Source organism: Chenopodium album, chromosome 8 (genome assembly GCF_948465745.1).
Source record: "Chenopodium album chromosome 8, dcCheAlbu1.1, whole genome shotgun sequence".
NCBI classification, from domain to species: domain Eukaryota; kingdom Viridiplantae; phylum Streptophyta; class Magnoliopsida; order Caryophyllales; family Amaranthaceae; genus Chenopodium; species Chenopodium album.
In genome coordinates, this window is record NC_137841.1 from 62928990 (window position 1) to 62948020 (window position 19031).

The 19031-nt window shown below is 36.3% G+C and overlaps 1 protein-coding gene across 1 annotated transcript in view; it reads left to right on the forward strand.

Moving 5' to 3' along the window:
- Positions 1-19031, forward strand: part of LOC145641964 (lupeol synthase-like) — a 26300-nt gene continuing 7269 nt past the window's right edge. The window contains exons 1-6 of the mRNA XM_081692998.1: positions 1-451; positions 780-965; positions 12164-12253; positions 12616-12813; positions 13248-13332; positions 18820-18986. Of these exons, the coding sequence (XP_081549124.1) occupies positions 254-451; positions 780-965; positions 12164-12253; positions 12616-12813; positions 13248-13332; positions 18820-18986 (924 nt within the window). The 5' untranslated portion in view covers positions 1-253. The remainder of the gene's footprint in view (positions 452-779; positions 966-12163; positions 12254-12615; positions 12814-13247; positions 13333-18819; positions 18987-19031) is intronic.

Genomic DNA, 19031 nt, shown 5'->3' on the forward strand with positions numbered 1-19031 from the left:
TTTAACCTAGTGATTTATAAACCTCATTCTTAGTTAGCATGGGCCAATTAAAGGAGTGGATAGCAAGAGCTGGTTAGAGAGTCATTATCATCATCGACCTCCTTGCTTCCATAATCTCAGCTTATAAAAACTCAGCAAATTAAATCCAACTTCATTACTACACTATCTATATTTCACTTTCTTTCCTAGGAGAAAGAATTAAGAGTATTTAATAGTTCATAGAGTGTACGCTTAGTTAATAAAGTTGGTGATCATGTGGAAGTTGAAGATAGCAGAAGGCAAGGATCCATGGCTAGAGAGTCTAAACAACTTCACCGGTCGACAACACTGGGAGTTTGATCCGGAGGCTGGAACAACCGAGGAACGGGCCGAGGTTGAGAGGGCAAGGAAGGAGTTCAAGGAGAACCGTTTCAACATGAGGCAAAGTGCTGATCTTCTAATGAGAATGGAGGTCAATTTTTTTTTTTTTTTTTTTTTTTACACTTTCTTAGTTAACTTATAGCTCAAAGTTGTTTAATATTTTTTTTCTTTCTTTAGACTACTAACCCTTAGTTTATGAGTTAACGTTCGGTATATACACTTAAGAATTTGACTTACAAAATAGTTGTATTTATTTTATGTCCAAAAATTCTACTATATATGTACGTATACATTATATCAATTTCCAAAATATATAAGTATAGATTATATGTTTATAATTTTTGACGGGGTCAAGAATATAATCGAGATAACGTGATGCGATTGTTTTGATTAAATTTCAAACCAAAATGTTTGGACAGTTGAGAAAAGGAAAGGCAAATGTAGAAATGGCTAAAGGAGTGAAGTTGAAGGAAAGAGAGGTAATAGGAGAGGAAGCAGTGACCATAACACTGAAGAAGGCCATCAACTTCTTTACCAGTATTCAAGCCCATGATGGTCACTGGCCTTCTGATAATGCTGGCCCACTTTTTTTCATGCCTCCCTTGGTAAGTCATTTTTATTTACGTAGTAAAAAAAAATGGGTTTTTCTATACAGTGCCCCTAAGGTATTGACTTTTCTAAGTTGTGTCCACCCATTTTCAAAATTCTACACTGTACCCCCGAAGTATCTTTAGTGTCTACGATGTAACCCTAATCCCTCCGTTAACTTTCCGTTAACTTAAAAAAAAAAAAAAAAAAAAAAAACAACAACAACAAAAATCCGTAAACACCTCTCTCCTCCCTCACAACTACCCACCAGACACCACTACACCTCCAGCCGCACCACCGAGCCGCGCTCCACTCTCCTCGACCCACCACCGCGCGTCACCACCTAGTGCACCACCAAAGAAACTATTGGACAAGGCAATGGAGGAATTCGAATTCGAAGTGAAATTTTGACAAATTGGTTTAGGGCTTTTATTTCATTGGATTCTAATTGCAAAATTAAGTTGTTAATTGTTGTTTTTGTTTTGAAATCAAAGAATTTGGTTTAAAATAATATAAAACCCTAATTTTTTCCCCAATTTGATTTTAATTGTTAAATCGTCAATTTTGGTTCAATTAGATTAATATTCAATACACAAAAATTGTTTTAATTGATTTTTCCAATAAAAATCTGCACGAATATAGTTCAATTGGTCGAAAATTTGGGCATGAAGAACGAAATTTGGGCTGTCGCGCGCGGTGGTGCGGCTGGTGGGTCGAGGAGAGAGGAGCGTGGCTCGGTTGAGAGAGGAGAGAGGAGGGTGACGAGCGCGGTGGTGGGTCGAGGAGAGAGGAGCGCGCACGGCTTGGTGGTGTGGCAGTGGTGCGGTGGTGGTGCGGTGGAGGTGTAGTGGTGGGTAGTTGTGAGGGAGGAGAGAGAGGTGTTTGGGTTTTTTTTGTTTTTTATTTTAATTTATTTATTTTGAAGTTAACGGAAATTTAACGGGAGGGATTAAGATAGGGCTACATCGTAGACGTTAAAGGTAACTTGAGGGTACAGTGTAGAATTTTGAAAATGGGTGGGCACAGCTTGGAAAAGTCAATACCCCAGGGGCACTGTATAGAATAACCCAAAAAAAATTATAGTTGGGGTGTTTTTTTTTTTTTTTTTTTTTTTTTTGACAAAATAGTTGGGGTCTTTATAGTTGGGGTATTGGGGAGGAGAATTATTGCTGTGGCTTCTTTCAATTTATATTATTTATAACATTTTACTGATGCATGTGTTACTCCCTCCATTTTGTAAAAGTCGTAATATTTTGACTAGCACATATGTTAATGTTCAAATTTAACTATTAATATACTCCCTCCGTCCCTTTTTGATAGTCACTTGCTTATATCATTTTTGGTGATCTAAAATGTTAGTCACATTTGCTTTTTTTCAAATGGGTAATTCTATAAGCATTAAATACACTCTTGGAAATTGTATAAAATTAGGAATTAACACGTGTAATTAAATCAGTGTAATTAGTGTTTATATTTTGATGATTTCTTAACTTTTTACGTTTTTCAAGTGTAAATTTCATGCTTATATGTAGCCCTAAGGGCTATGTATAACATTTTCCTTTTCAAATACCATTAATTTTATTTTTTTTTACTAAAATTATCTCCCATTTGAAAAAATATTTGTGCAAATTTAATTTTCTTATGTAAATTTTACTTTCACATGTACTTTAATTACTTTCTCTCTCTACTTTTTTGCATACCCAATGTAAATTTACTTTTTCAATGTACATTTAATACTTCTTATTTATGTTTATTAATTTCCGTGATTTTCTACCAAAAGTGACTATCAAAATAGGACAGAGGGAGTATGTAATTATGTTTTACTACGTATTAAGAAGTATAAAAAGTTATTTATTGAAAATAGACCTGATTAAGGTTGGCCCGAGCCGATTTTGGGCGGGTTTTGGGCATTTTTTTGGACCGAAGTCGGCCCGACCCCTTTTTTTGGGCGGGTTTGGGAATGCGATTTTACACATTTTTAGTTGAGTTTTTTGGCTCGGCCCAAAAAGCCCACACGACCCGCCCATTTTGGACGGGTTTGGGCACAAAAATTCCGGCCCAGAATTTGGCCCGGCCCGAGGAATGTGCCAATTTTTCCGTCTTCGACCCGGTCCAAACCCGTCTCGGCCCGCCTAATGATCACCTCTAATTGAAAATATACTTAATGACTCATCCAAAACGATTTTACATGGCAACATATGTTTTTTTTATATATATTGGTAAGAAAATATAGTCGAAATTGGCATATGAATAGTGCAAAAGTCAAAATGTTGCAATTATTATGAAACGCAGGGAGTAATACCCAAGTTTGATTACTAATACTACCTCCTTTTTTTTTTTTTTTTTTTTTTTTTTTTTTTGTAGTTGACATAAACCATTTGACTTTTACACTATTCACAAACTACACTTTGACTACCTTTTATGATTTATAGTTATGATAAAATATAATTAAGTGAGATCTTTTTTTTTTTTTTTTGACGGGTAAGTGAGATCTTCTTAAAATCGTCTCAATGTATACTTTTATTTTATTAATATTCACTTTTTATAATTTTATAACGTCGGAAATTAGAGATTTTAATCGTTAAAATAGTGCATTAACAAGCGTGAAAAACGAATGGTGGCATTTAAATAAAAACGAAGGTAGTATTAATTATACATTACTAGATTAAAAAAATTAATGTGATAAAATGGTATACATATTAAAACTAAGGGCTTGTTCACATTTACTGAATTGAGCTGAACTGAACTGAACTGAACTGAATTGATTGGAGCTGAATTGAACTGAACTGAATGTTTTATGAGAGAGGGAAATTAGGAGCTGAACTGAGCTGAACCGATTAGAGTTGAACTGAACTGAATTGAAATTAAGTAAATGTGAACAGACCCTAATTCGACAACATTTTATATAAAAACATTTGTGTTTTATGCATTAGTAAAAATAAATATTAGAGGAAGTACTCATATACACTAACACGCATGGTAACTTTTGTAATTAACTTCTGCCAGCTTTACTATTATGCTTAAATACATACTTCGTACTAAGTAAAGCTTGGCGGAGTTGCAAAAATTTACGTTGTGACTTTCAGTTCATGAGCTCGAGTCATATCAACTACATTTGCTTGGGAACAGAGAGTTTTCTTACCTCCTAGCTCTACTCACATCATTGACTTACGGAGCTAGATTGACTTACGTATGAGTGGTGTCGGTTCAGTAGAATCAGTCAATTATATTTTACCTTTTAAAAAAATACTACCTCCGTCTTTTTAGTTAACATGTTTTGACTTTAACACTATTCACACAATCCTCTTTAACCGTGGTTTGTGCTTTATACGTAAAAAAAATATATAGTTATGTGAGATCTTATTAGATTTGTCACGATATATATTTTTAATATATCAACTTTTTATAATTTTTACATATCGATAATTAAAGATATTAATAATTGAATTTGTGCATTTACAAATATAACTAAAAAAAAACATGTCAAGTAAAAGGAAACAGGGAATTTTTTTATTTTATTTTTATTTTATTTTTATTTTTTGACAAGAAGAGCTAACAACGAAAAGACAGATAAATAAAACAAACAACAAACTAAAAGGACCAAAAAAGGAAATCATGACGACGAGCCTTCATCGCTAACCAGTGAGCCGGAGCAACCCACTGTCGCGGAACCTTCTGAAGTTTGCATGCAGAAAATTCCTGAATAACAGTTTGAATATCCTGGAGCAGCCATAAGCTAGAAATTTCTCGATCCGTTCCCTCTCGAAGAAAAGAAAATAAGGTCGAACAATCAGTGTAAATCAACAGACGACGAAAACCACGTCGATTCACTGCCCGAAGAGCCTAGAGGCAAGCTGTAACTCGGAATGGAGAGCTGAACTAAAAAGGAAGGCCCTAGACCCCCCCCACCCATAACCTGCTCTGAATCTGATCGTCGAAAAATCCAACCCGCGCCAGCCGTATAGTCCTGAACTTTACACGCACCATCAAACACAAGGCAAGCATCATAAAGAGAAGGAAGGGAACCACGAAGACAACAAGTAACCGGTCTCTCTCTCGTATTAGAGAAGGGGTGCCTAATAGAAGAGTGAACAAGAGTTCGAAACTCTTGAGCTGAAGAGCTCCTCGAAATTCACTCGTGAATTAGATGTAGGACTAGAGCCGGAGATAAAACAGCCTACCAAAAGACTTTATGATTACGTGCCAGCCAAACAGCCCAGAAGAAAGACGCAAGAGAAACAAAGCCGTCCTAGTTTCGAGCCTGACGTAATTCCAAAATCAAGTCAACAAAGGCTTCTAGAAAAGGCTTGTTATGTTGAACCGAAAAAATGGATCCATGAGATGTAGAAGCCCAAATATTAGTAATAACCAGACAGTCACGAAACAAATAAGCTGAAGTCTCTGAAGCCCCATGACAAAAGACACATGTTGAATTCACCGGGATTCCTCTAGTCTGTAAAACTTCAAAAAGAGGCAGAGCATTATTGAGAACCTTCCAAATAAAACACTGCAACTTTGGGAGTAGGGGTAAACCCCAAAAAATCTTCCACCAAGAGGCTGGGAAAGTAGTTGCTACAACTGAACCAACAGACTGATGAAGCAACATAGCATATGCGGACTTCATATCAAAGTTTCCATCTCTCGAGAATTTTCAGTATACGACATCCATCAGCTTGCTAGGACGCTCCTGAGCAAGAATGCGAAGAGCCGAAGAAGACTCGAATAGCCTGTGAATAGAAGTCGAATCCCACGCGTAAGAACGCGGATTAATGATAGAAGAAACATGAGACGGAAAGTCCGTCTCACCCGAACCCGGATGAATAGTCAGAGGTTCTCTAGGAACCCAAGTATCCTCGAGAATTCGAACTTGAGTTCCAAAACCCACCTTCCAAGCAATACCACCAGATAAAACTGCCAAGCCTGATAGTAAACCACGACAACCCCACGACGAGCGTGGAATACTTCTCGTCTGAAAAAGCCGAAGAGAAGGGTATTTGGCTATAAGTAATCTAGAAACCAAAAGCTGAGGGTGATGATGGATACGCCAACACTGACGAGCCAAAAGCACCGAATTGAAGCTACTGAGCTTACGAATTCCTAGACCCCCCATACCCTTAGGCATATGCAGGAGGGTCTTCGAGCACAAGGCTAAACCCCGAGACTGAGAGTCGGATTTCCACCAAAACTGGGCTAAAAGACTGTCTATCTTTGAACATAATGAAGAAGGGATCTTCAATACAGAGAGAATATGATTGAAAGATGCAACCAGGACAGAGTTTATAATAACCAGTTTTGCTGCCGAGGAAAGACCTACCGAGGAAAAGGAAGAAAGACGCTGAACCACCTTGTCAACTAAAAAACCAAAATTAGAGACTTTGCTACGACTTAATTCAACCGGTAAACCCAAGTATGTACCAAGAGAAGGTTTACACTGAAGCCTCAAATTTCGGGAAAGATAATCTCGATAATGAGTCGGGGTATTCGGGCTGAACTTTACAAAGGACTTCTGAAGATTAATAACCTGACCCGACAAGCTGCAAAATTCTGAAAGAAGAGCAATAAGGTTATCACAAACCTCGGGCGAAACTTGCAAGAACAATAAGGAATCATCAGCAAAAATAAGTGAGAAATTGCTGGAGCACCCCGGGAAATGCAGATTCCTGTAATAAGAGATTCTCTTTCAGCTCTCCGAAGCATCGCAGAAAGAACCTCCATACAAAAGACGAAGAGATAGGAAGAAAGCGGGTCACCCTGACGAAGACCACAAGAAGGCTGGAAGGCCGACGACGGATTCCCATTCACCAAAATCTGATAAGAAACCGTAGAAACACACTAGCGGATGATATGAATCCAATATGGAGGAAACCCATGGGCTCGAAGTAGCCTGAAAAGGAAATCCCAACTCACCCTATCATATGCTTTGTTCATATCTAACTTGATGACCGCAAAAAATCTTTTTTTAGCTTTTGACCTGTTCATGTAGGAGAGGATTTCATGAGAGATTAAAGCATTATCCAAAAGAAGGCGACCAGGAACAAAAGCATTCTGAAAATCAGCCACCAAACTAGGAAGAACCAAGTGAAGGCGCCCTGTAAGACACTTTGCAACACACTTGTAAACCACATTACAGAGGCCTATCGGACGAAACTGAGAGATGAACTCGGGGTCATCTACCTTCGGTAATAAGGCTAGGAAAGTGCGATTCCAATCCTTCAGCATATAACCATGAGCAAAAAATTGTTGAACCGTTGAAACCACCGAAGAACCAACATAATCCCGGTGTGACTTAAAGAAGGCTGAAGGGAAACCGTCTGGACTAGGAGATTTGTTATCATCAATACTGAAAATTGCATCCCGAATCTCATCAACTGAAAAAGGAAGCATAAGAGAAGGCTGTTGGTCCGGAGAGAAGGAAGGCAACAGTAAATTATCCCACCAATCTGAGTCCTTTGAAATGGCATCATCTTTGACAGAATAGAGATCCTTATAGAAGTCTAGAGACATAGAAGCAATATGATCATAATCTCGATGCCAAATTCCAGAAGAATCCCTTAGCCCGTAAATTTTATTCTGCCTCCTTCTAGATTGTACGGAGGAAAACAAAAGGCGAGAGTGTGAATCTCCTAGAGCATCCCACTTTACCTTGGCTCTTTGTTGCCAAAATAAGAAAGCAGCTTGAGCTTCCACTACCTTTTCATTCTTAGTAGTAACAAAAAGACACCGTTCCACAGGGGAAGAAAGAGACTGCGAAGCTTGTTGGACCTCCAAAACAAGTTGTTTCCAATTAATACCCCAAGCTTTTTTGTGAGAAATACACCATGCAAGTAGACGCTCCCGAGTAACAGAAAGCTTACGACTCAAGACGAACATAGGGGAGCTTGGAAAAAACAAGGAGAAAACAGAAGTAACAATATCTTTGATCGCCGAGGCAGATAAACACCAATTTTCAACTCTGTAGGGACGCTTGACATAATCTATATCAGCAGAATCTGATAAGATAATAGCAGCATGATATGAGAATAAAATGGGTTGATTAATAACTTTGGTGTCTGGGTAGTCTATAAACCAAGAAGAAGTACCATAGGCTCTATCTAGGCGCTCAAAAATGGGGTCGAAATCAGTTTTGTTATTAGTCCAGGTATAACGAGGACCTGAGAATGGGACATCTATCAAATCCGAACTTATACGCCAATCAATAAAATCTGTCCGTCCTGGAATAAAGGAATCACCTCCTAATTTATCAGAAAGGTATTCCACTTGATTAAAGTCACCAATAATGACTACTTTTGGAAGAGTTTCCAAAATACTACTAATCAAATGCCAAACCTCCAAACGATTAGTAATATGAGGCGAGCCGTACACAAACAGTACATGTTTTACCTCATCTCCTTGCACCAATTTACAGAGAACAACGTTTTGAGAACTATAAACAGGAACTAAGCTTAATGGGGCAAACCAACATATAAACATACCCCCACTAAGACCAACGACATCTATGCCATTACAACCCAAGTAAGACAAAGATGCTAACTTTTGCACAACCATATCAACAGGAAGCATAGTTTCCATAAGACACATTAAACCTATACTATGAGAGCGGACTAGAGAAGAAACATACGGAATTTTAGGGGAGTCCGCTTGTCCCAAGCCCCTACAATTCCAAACTGCTATTTTCATCTAGATTTTGGTAACCATGTCCGGGAGGTCATCGATCCCTCAGAAGAAACTGTAGAAGGAGAGTCTGAATTCTTCTTACGCTTCTTATATGGTAAAAAATATGGAAGACAACTAGAATCCTCCCACTGTTGCTGCTGCTCAGCAGTAAGAGGTGGAACCAAAGGCTCGATCGGACCTCCAGCTCGCTTCCTAGGACCATGTTGCTTGACCCACTCCCACACTTTTTCGCCACTTTTACGCAACTTAAGACCTGAACAGACTTTGACCTTGCCTCTGGTCTTCTTAATCGGTGAGAAGCTCGGGTTTGTTAAATTGTGACTCGAAATCTAGTAGGGCTGACTTTGAACGACTATATCTCTCAAACTACAACTGATTTTGAGGTGATTCAAGTTGGAGATGATAGCTTGGTTCTAGAGCTTTCCAACGATAGGTCATAACTTTCTTGTTTCTTATCGGAATTGGGCATATGACCTATCGTTGGAAAGCTCTTGAACCAAGCTATCACCTCCAACTTGAATCACCTCAAAATTAAATCAGTTGTAGTTTGAGAGATATAGTCGTTCAAAGCCAGCCCTACTAGATTTCGAGTCACAATTTAACAATCTCCACCTTGACTTGAAATCGACCAAAAACAAGGTAACTCCACCTTGAACCAAAAACAAAGAAGTAATGCTCATAATAAAACATAAAACCTCCACCTTAAACAAAACTCCATAAGCCTACTCACATTAGGCTATTACCAAAACGGACATCTTCCATAACTTGTGAACCGGTGCGTCTCCGAACACAAAATTCCGTACACAAAACCATCACATGACCTAGATTGAGAGTATAATGTCCCGACGCCAAGCATGCTTATCAAAATTGACCAAACTCTCTTCAAACACTTCTTCATCTAAAAAAAAAAATCAAACAAAAAAAAAACTTAAGCAATTCTAGAAAAATAAAAAATTACATCAAGAATTTCTAAATTGCAATTGTACTTAATAAATCACAAAAGTACCAAAATTGAGATAAGAAATAGCATAACTAGAACAAAATCTAATGCATAACCAAGATTGCTACTTTATTGCAAACGAAAATCAAAAGCAATCTATCATAGACTCCATACCAAAAATCCACACGGTTTCTCGTTTTACCAAGAGATCTCAAAGGGGAACTTATCATGAAGAGATCGTAGAAACCGCAACCCCAAAGCTCGTAACCCTAAAGTGCATAATCATCATCATTGTCGGTATTGGCAATATTTGCGGATTTGTCCTCATTGGACTTCTCCTCATTCTTTTTCTTTAATTTCCAACACTCGGCTTTGATGTGACCCTTCACATGACAATAGTTACAAAATTTTCCTTTACCAAAATTCTTATTACCACCATGAGCAACTAAAACATTATTTTGAGCAGGATTATTAGATTTATTAACGAATTTATTGTCAATTAAATCTCTTTGAGTTAAGGCATCCTTAACATCCTCCAAACTCAAATCATCTCTACCATACAATAAAGTATCTCGAAAATGCTTATACGTAGGCGGTAAAGAACACAACAACCTAATAGCCATATCCTCATCATCAATCTCAACATCGATGTTTTGCAAATCCATAATAATAGAGAAGAATTCATCTAAATAAGACTTAAGCGGTTTACCTTCTTCTAGACGAAGATCATGAAGTCTAAATTTGAGTAGTAGACGGTTGGTCACGCTCTTTGTCATATAAAGTGACTCCAACTTCAACCACAAACCCGCAGAAGTCGTCTCCTTGGCAACCTCTCTCAAAACATCATCAGAGAGGCATAATTGAATTGCCGAAAGAGCCTTCAAATCGATCTCCTCCCATATATCCACCGTCATGCCCGAAGGCTTGTTGGATACACCTTCAAGAGCCTTGTGATAGCCACTTTGAACAAAGATGGATTTCATCTTCAATTGCCATAGGCCAAAGTTCACTTGCCTATCGAATTTCTCAATATCAAATTTCATTGGCATAATTTAATCAAACTAACCTATAAACACCTAAACCTTAAGACCCTAAAACCTTGGCTCTAGATACCACTTGTTAGGAAATTAGGGTGTAATTGTGTTTGATTAATGCGGAACAAGTCAATGAAATTAAGAACGAGAAAAACAATAAAGAAGACAAACAAACAACACAAGGATTTACGTGGTTCGGTCAAAATAGACCTACATCCACGGGTGGGGGATTCGAGAGCTTCTTCACTATAATGGAGAAAGAAACAAGAGAATAATACAAGGAGTCCTAAATCTAATGGCTTAATAAGGTATATTCTAATTGATCAACTAAAGGGTCCTTTTATAACACAAGGAAACCCTAATAAAACCCTAAGATTGTTCCCCAAGTATATTCAAATAGCCGTCATAAAAAAGATATAATTTTAGGAAATATTCCATCAATTATCCTAGAATAACCTAACTACTGAGCTATAGCTCGGAAGCTAGCTCATACCTGCCGCAAGTCCTCATAGGGTCGTATCGAAACATGAGCAGGATGACGATTGAACTAATAAAGGAGCAAGTAATTGAACTTAATAATACATAACTTATGTATTCTTTGATAAAAGGAAAAGAAAATGGAGATTGTTACTGGAAGACGATGGAAAAGGACGAAGAAAGCTAGAAAGGCTCTAGATTTCTAGAGAGGGAAGCTCTCTTTGTAGAGAGAGAAAGTTTTTTTTTTTATTTATATTTTTTTTACACACAGAAACGGGGGAAGTATACGAGTAGTGTGATACATTTATACGTAGTATGATTAATGCATGGTCAACTTCATTCTTAAAAAAAAAATAATAATAAATAATGAGTAAGGCGTAACTAAACGAGTCAACTTTATCCTTGAAAAAAAATAAATAAATAATGAGTCAACTTCATCCACGTTTTAACTGTTAGCCTTATTATTGATGTGACATGTGATGGATCACTCTAGTCACTTTTTGGCCTTATATTAGGTACCGGAGTATTTTGGTAATTAGCTCGTAGCTATTCCTTTATCTCTATTTTTTTTTCCAAAAATATATGGGGTTATATTTTAAATTTTTTTGGGCCATATTTGGTATGTATGTAGTTTTAGTAATTAGCTACGGAGTAGTAGCTATTCCCTTTTATTTCAGTTTTTTGCCCCATTAAATGTTTTACCGTAAAATACTCTTAATCTATACGAAATAATATAATTACGAGGGATTTTGTTGGATTCATCTTATTGTACGTAGTATATTTTATTAACATTTATTTTTTATACTCCGTAATTTTATGCCTATTAAAATGGAGAAAGAACAGTGTTAAAACGCGTATTAAAAACCATAAAAAGTCAAATGGGCAAAATATTAGATAAATAGGGAGAAGTTGATATAAGTAGTTACAATATAATAAATGGTTTTATTAGCTGATTGCATTTAATATTTTTATACTACGTAGTAGATTCTGTAAATGATAGTCATAAACTCATAATAGTACTATGCACCAAATTCACACAAAAAGTATTCCATACAAGGTCATGATATCGCATTGATAAATAAATTTTCAGGTAATGGCACTATACGTCACAGGAGATCTCAATAAGATTTTATCCTCTGAACACCAAAAGGAGACAAAGCGTTATATTTACAATCATCAGGTATTTAAATACTCTGTCCGTTGTTTCAAATGCATCACTTGAGAATTTGCACTATTCATATGTTACATTTGACTTAATTTTTTCACTACTATATAATTTATAAACATGGTCACGTAATATATTGTTGGATTTGTTACAACGTCTACTATCATAATATAATTTTGTTATAATTTTTACTATTATCTAATTAAAGATATTAATGGTCAACGTTGTGTTTCGACAAGTGTGAAAACTCAAGTGATGCATTAAAAAAAAAATAGAGGGAGTAATAATGCAATACACTAGTATTCCAGTAGAACACTTTATTGTCCTTTCTTTCTCTTGATAAAGTACAAAGTATTAATTTTCGAAATATATTGCAGAACGAAGACGGAGGTTGGGGATTGCACATAGATAGCCATAGTACCATGTTTGGTTCAGCAATTAATTACATTGCCCTAAGGTTGTTGGGAGAAGGCCCTGATGATGGTGAAGATAACGCGATTGCTAGGGGTCGTCAATGGATACTTGACCATGGTGGTGCTACGAGCATTCCATCTTGGGGAAAATTTTGGCTTTCGGTTTGTTTATAATCTCCTTCTTTGCGACGTGGTTTCTTGTTTAATTGGAAGTAGCTAGCTAGAACACTGAACACTACACAATTTAAGCCATATACTTATGTACAACGTGAGCACCATACATGCTTTCGTTACAAATGACGTTCATAACGTGTGAGTTCTTTTGAATTTACTTTCATGTTATGTTCCATAAACGGTTGACATAAAAAACGTGAAAGTGGATTCAAAATAACATGAATACAGAATACATGATCATTAAAAGATCATAGAAAGCAACTAAAGTGACTACTACAGAGTAAAATATGTGGCGCTATAGTCTATAGACCATGATATATATTAACTACTATACGTAGTTTGTTGCATTATCTTTTTATCTCGAGTAACACTAAAACTTGTAACAAACCGACCCTTGTTTGGCTTTGGATCGATTACTATAGGTGCTTGCAGTGTACGAGTGGGATGGGTGCAACCCAACGCCTCCAGAGCTTTGGCTACTCCCTGATTCATTACCGATGCATCCAGGTTCTCATACTACTCTATACATCCATGCTTATGTAGTGCTACATGTAATTTATCTCTTGCAAATAGGCTATATTCAACTTTTATTGACCAAACTAAACGTACTCTGTACAAGACTTGACAATCCTGATCTAACCCGGATCCGACCTGCGACCTGAAAATTGACCCGAAGCCGAACTAAGCCGCCTTGACCCTAACACGACCCCAAAGTGACCCGATGCTCGAAATGACCCGAAGTTAACCCAACCCTAAGTGACCCGAATCGACCCGACCCGAAATAACCCGACCTGAAGTGATGTAATAAAGTACTCATGTTTTTATTTTATTTATTTATTTATTTATTTTTTATAGAATTTTACTTTTCCCACAAATTTTCTAAGTGAATTTATTTTTGGCGACCCGACTTGACCCAAAAACTAGTCCTCAAAATTGACTTAACTCAAAATGACCTACCCCTTACTGACAAAGCCCGAACTGACCTGACTTGAACTTGACCAGACCAGAACTCAACTCGAAGTGTTGACCCAAAACTTGTATTGATCCGAATCCGACCCAAATATTTGCTGATCCCAAAGCGATCCGACCTAAAATGACTCGACTCGAACAACCTGTTTGCCAGGTCTACTCCGTACTAACTTTGACGGTACATTTAGCATGGATTATAAATGGCAAAATTTTAAATAAATCAACAATTTTGTCTAATCAGCATGACATTTTGGTAAATAAATCAAAAATTGTATAAATGATAATAAAAAAAGTTGTAGCCCGTCTTGTGTGTGGCTAGCCACACCGTGACCACTAATAAAAAAAATAAAGTAACCCCCTATAACACTGACTAAGTAACCCCTATAATACTGATGGAGTTTCCCCTTTAACACTGATTAAGTAACCCCTATAATACTGATGGAGTTTCCCCTTTAACACTGATTAAGTAACCCCTATTACAGTGACAAAGTAACCCCTATAACGATTGACCACATCGTGTGGCCAGCCACATATAAGACTTTGTGAAAAAGTTGTTGATATATATACATTTTTTTCCATTTTGTCTAGTCATCATGACATTTTGGTAAATAAATTAAAACTTGCGGGATCCATATATGACAAAAAAGTTTTGATTTATTTACATTTTTGTCATTTGGTAATCATATTTTGTTTATCAAGAGGACAGACTTGTATTTTCTCTTTTTACTTGCCCATTAATATAGTGATGAAAGTTTAACAATTTGGATGTAATTCTCAATGTTACATCTAAAACTTTATACTAAAGGCGAACTTTGAGATGACACGTGTCATCTTCTAATTAAAAATTTTCCCGCCTAAATGTGATTATATATATATTTTTTGGCCAAATATTAACTTCTACGGAGTATATATATTTGGCATCAAATTTCTTCTATATATGTTCTACCAATATATAATTTCTTATCTTTCTTTCCATTTTTATTGGGTATTAAAGTAGTAATTTTCTATAAGTAGACTTTTTTAAAGGAAATTTTCTGTAAGAGTTAGGGCCTGTTCACATTTATTGAACTGAAATGAACTGATTGGAGCTGAACTGAACTGAATTGAGCTGAAATGAATATTTTATGAGAGGGAAATTAGGAGTTGAACTGAACTGAACTGATTGGAGGTGAACTGAACTAAATTGAACTGTTTGGAGCTGAATTGAACTGAAATTAAGTAAATGTCAACAGACCCTTTTTTTTTTTTTTTTTTTTTTTTGTCTAATTATATGTATATGTTGTACTATTTTATTTTACAAGAATAAACCCATCAATAATTTTCGATGAAAATTAAAAGAATTGAAGTTGTAAGAAACTATACTTTTAATAAATATAATACAAATATGCAATCCTAAATAATTAATCAAATTATATATTTATACATAACTATTTTTTTTTTTTGTTTAAAATTATAGGAATATTAGATAAAAAAAACCCATTGAATACAATCATAACAATAGTACTAAGAAAACTAAATTCTCCACGATTCACTAAAAATGAAAGGAAAAATACACTTTAATAATCCCAACTATTGCCGATTTACCTACAACAATCCCAACTAAGGTTTATTTTTTAACAATCCTAACTATGCACCCAGTTTTCCTCTAATAGACCCAAAAACCGGTTACCTGTTGAAAGGGTAAACCTTTTTTTAAAAAACTTTTAAGCGCCACATGTCAGCACATGATTGGCTGCTTAATATTATAAAAAATAAAAAAAAAAGAAAAAAAACAAATTACCAAAAACCATCTCAGCCACCCTCCTCCTCCCTTCACCCACCATGAAACCTTAAGCCAACCACCAGCCACCCCAAAACCACCAGTCAACGAGCCCTCCCAACCCCCAAAACCACCGGCCATGCGAAAACCTCCCAACCTCCAAAACCACTGGCCACGACACAACAATTACTCCTCCAGATCGCCAACAATGATCCTCCCAACCCTTAAAACCACCGGCCACGATCCAACCCACTCCAACCCTTAATTGCCGCTTGGTCGCCGCAACAACAATAACAACTACAACACCAACAGATCTAGCCATCGACATCGTCAACACATAAGCAGCCTCCAATAATCGGCGCAGGGGAGGTTGGGAAGTTTCGCTAGCACGCGGATTTAGGCGGAGAAGGAGATAAGGAGTGAAGTTTAGGTGGCTTCACGAGCAGAGCTAGGCGGAAAAGGAGGGAGGTTGGGGTGGTTTCGCGATTGGGTAAACAAGTGGGAGGTTGGGGTGGTTTCGCGATCGAGCAAACAGGTAGAAAGGGTGGTGGTTTCGCGGATGGATGGGGGTTTAGGGTGGTTTCGTGGATGGTCGGCAAGTTTATGGTTGGGGGTTTAGGGTGGTTTCTCGGATGACCGACGAGTTGATGACGGAATCCGGCTAGGCTACGGGGGATGGGGTGGCTGTTAGGGAGGAGTTATTTTTTTTATTTATTTTTTAATTTTAATTTTTTAAATTTTTTTAACCACTCATGTGATGCCACGTGTCAAAGCAACCTGTTATATTAGGTTGATGACCGGTTGGGTCTGCTCTAGGAAAACTGGGTGCATAGTTAGGATTGTTAAAAAATAAACCTTAGTTGGGATTGTTGTAGGTAAATCGGCAATAGTTGAGATTATTAAAGTGTATTTTTCCAAAATGAAACAAATAATTAATTAAATTACGCATGTGCCTATCTATCAAAGTCTGGGATTAAAAGCCGCACGGGTATGACCTTGATTTTATTGTTATAATGTATTGTGTATAATGAAGCTATTTTTTTGTAGTAATAATTAAACATTGTAATTAGTCATAAAATTTTGTAAAAAATGTACGGATTTATATTATAAAACAAATTCATAAGGAATACTGTAAGATTCGTGTAGAGGTTTTTTTTTATTATATATATATATATATATATATATATATATATATATATATATATATATATATATATATATATATATATATATATATATATATATATATATATATATATATATGAAAACATTACGAGATCCTCTTCACGAGGAGAGTTCCTAATTCATACAAAAAAAAACACATTGAAGAGAAGTAACCGTAGTCTTTTTGTATATCAAATGTGTAACAAATTATTGAATGTAAAATTAACAAGAAAAACCGACACATATTTACGTTGTTCACCAACAATGTGTTGGCTACGTCCACGGGCAGACAAGAGTAATAGTTTTACTGATCTTGAGGAAAACAAATTACAGATTTCAAAACCAATCACAGAAAACAAATTGATTATCTCTCGGATTTCTAATATTATCTCTATTAGAACTCAGAGATGAGAAATACACAAAGGACTCTAAGATTTCGAATAATCAATAACAACTGATCATTGCTTGTATAAGGCTAGGAAATAACCTAGGGATATTTATGATAAATTGATAACCCATAGACTACTAGAAAAGATAGACTTTATTCAAGGAAACAATGTCCACTAACAAAGTATCCAAAATTGGCCAAAATTGACGAGGCACAGACTTGCCTCACGTCTAAAAAGCACGAGAACTCAAAATCTGCTGAGGCACGGACGTGCCTCATCGGAACTCGGTTGAATACTTAGCTTGTGAAGCTCGGTGAGGCACGGACGTGGCTGCCTAATCAGCTCTCGACTCAAGGCTATTGATTCAAGGCATATTTCTTACAGAATTTATTTTAGTAAGACAAATATAATTACTACAATACCATATAAATCAATACTTTAATATAGCATTTTAATTTTGATTACAAATAAGTCATATACCTATTATCTAGAGACAAATATTAATACTTCCTACGTTCTTTTTTACTTGACCCGCTTTGACTTTTACACTATTCATCACCCTTTTTTTGATTATCTTTTGTAAATAATATGTAACGAATAACGTATTTATGTGAGATCTTTTTAAATTCCTATCAATAAATCACAAATTTTTAAAAAAAGCCGGTGTTCAGTAAATTAGTGAATGGCGGAAGTTGGGACAACCAACAACTGCCAAACCACCACTCCTGTCGCCACTCCCTTAGCTTCTCCTAAGAATCCGGCGTCCCCCTCCGATTTCGACCTTGCTAACCATCCCAATCCCCTGATTCCTGCGCTTCTGACCTCCCCCCATCCCCCGATTTGTCGAGTTTGAAGTCCGGAATTACAACAACTCCGAATACCTCGACCCCAATTGCATATATACCTTATTGTGGGTTTTTATCATTTCGCCTCATCTACTTTGATGGTGGCAAACATGGCAGCGGCGGAGGTGGTGATGACTATGGCGGCAGAGGTGACGATGACGACAACTATGAAGGGAAAAATATGAGGGCTTGCAGTTGGTAACGGAGAGGGAGAAGGGGGTTGAGGTTTTGATGGAGGAGAGAGAATTTGAAGGTTTGTTAATGGTGGAAATGTTTAGTTTTGAGGAGAGATAAAGATACGGGATGAAAGTAGAGCCATTGGGGTAACCTTTGTATTTTGTGTTTATTTTTTTTATTTTAATACTCTGTTTTTGTGAAAAAAAGGGTCACTTTTGTGAAGAAAAAGGGTCACTTTTGTGGAAAAAAAGGGTCATTTTTGTAAAAAAGGGGTAACTTTTGTGAAAATATGAATCACTTTTATAATAAAAAGGGTCACTTTTGTAAAGAAAAAGGGTCACTTTTATAAAGAAAAAGGGTCACTTTTTCGTAAAAATGTTCGATGTACAATAAAATTACTGTAAACCGGGGGCATGCAAAAGGAGTTGTCAATAAATACTATTATAATATATACTTCGTAACTTTTAAAATTTTTACTTGTGAAGAATCAAAATTATTGATCATTAAAGTTTTGCATTGACAAGCGTGATAAAAGAAACATGTGTAATAAAAACACGAGAAGTAATGTACAAGCATATATATTTTTATTTGTTTTTTTGCTTTGTATACCCAAGAATAGTTATTTGCAATTTATTTTATTTTTTTTAAATTTAAATCCAACATTACCCTTCGCTGTATAATTAAATCGCAGGGAAAACTTTATGCTATTGCCGATTGGTGTATATGCCAGTATCATACATGTATGGTAGGAGATTTGTTGGTCCAATCACTCAACTCATTGAGTCACTTAGAACAGAAATTTACCCCCAGCCATACCATGAAATTAACTGGAACAAAGCTAGAAACTCATGTGCTAAGGTATGTTCTAGAATTTCTTACGACGTAATGACTAATTTTGGACAC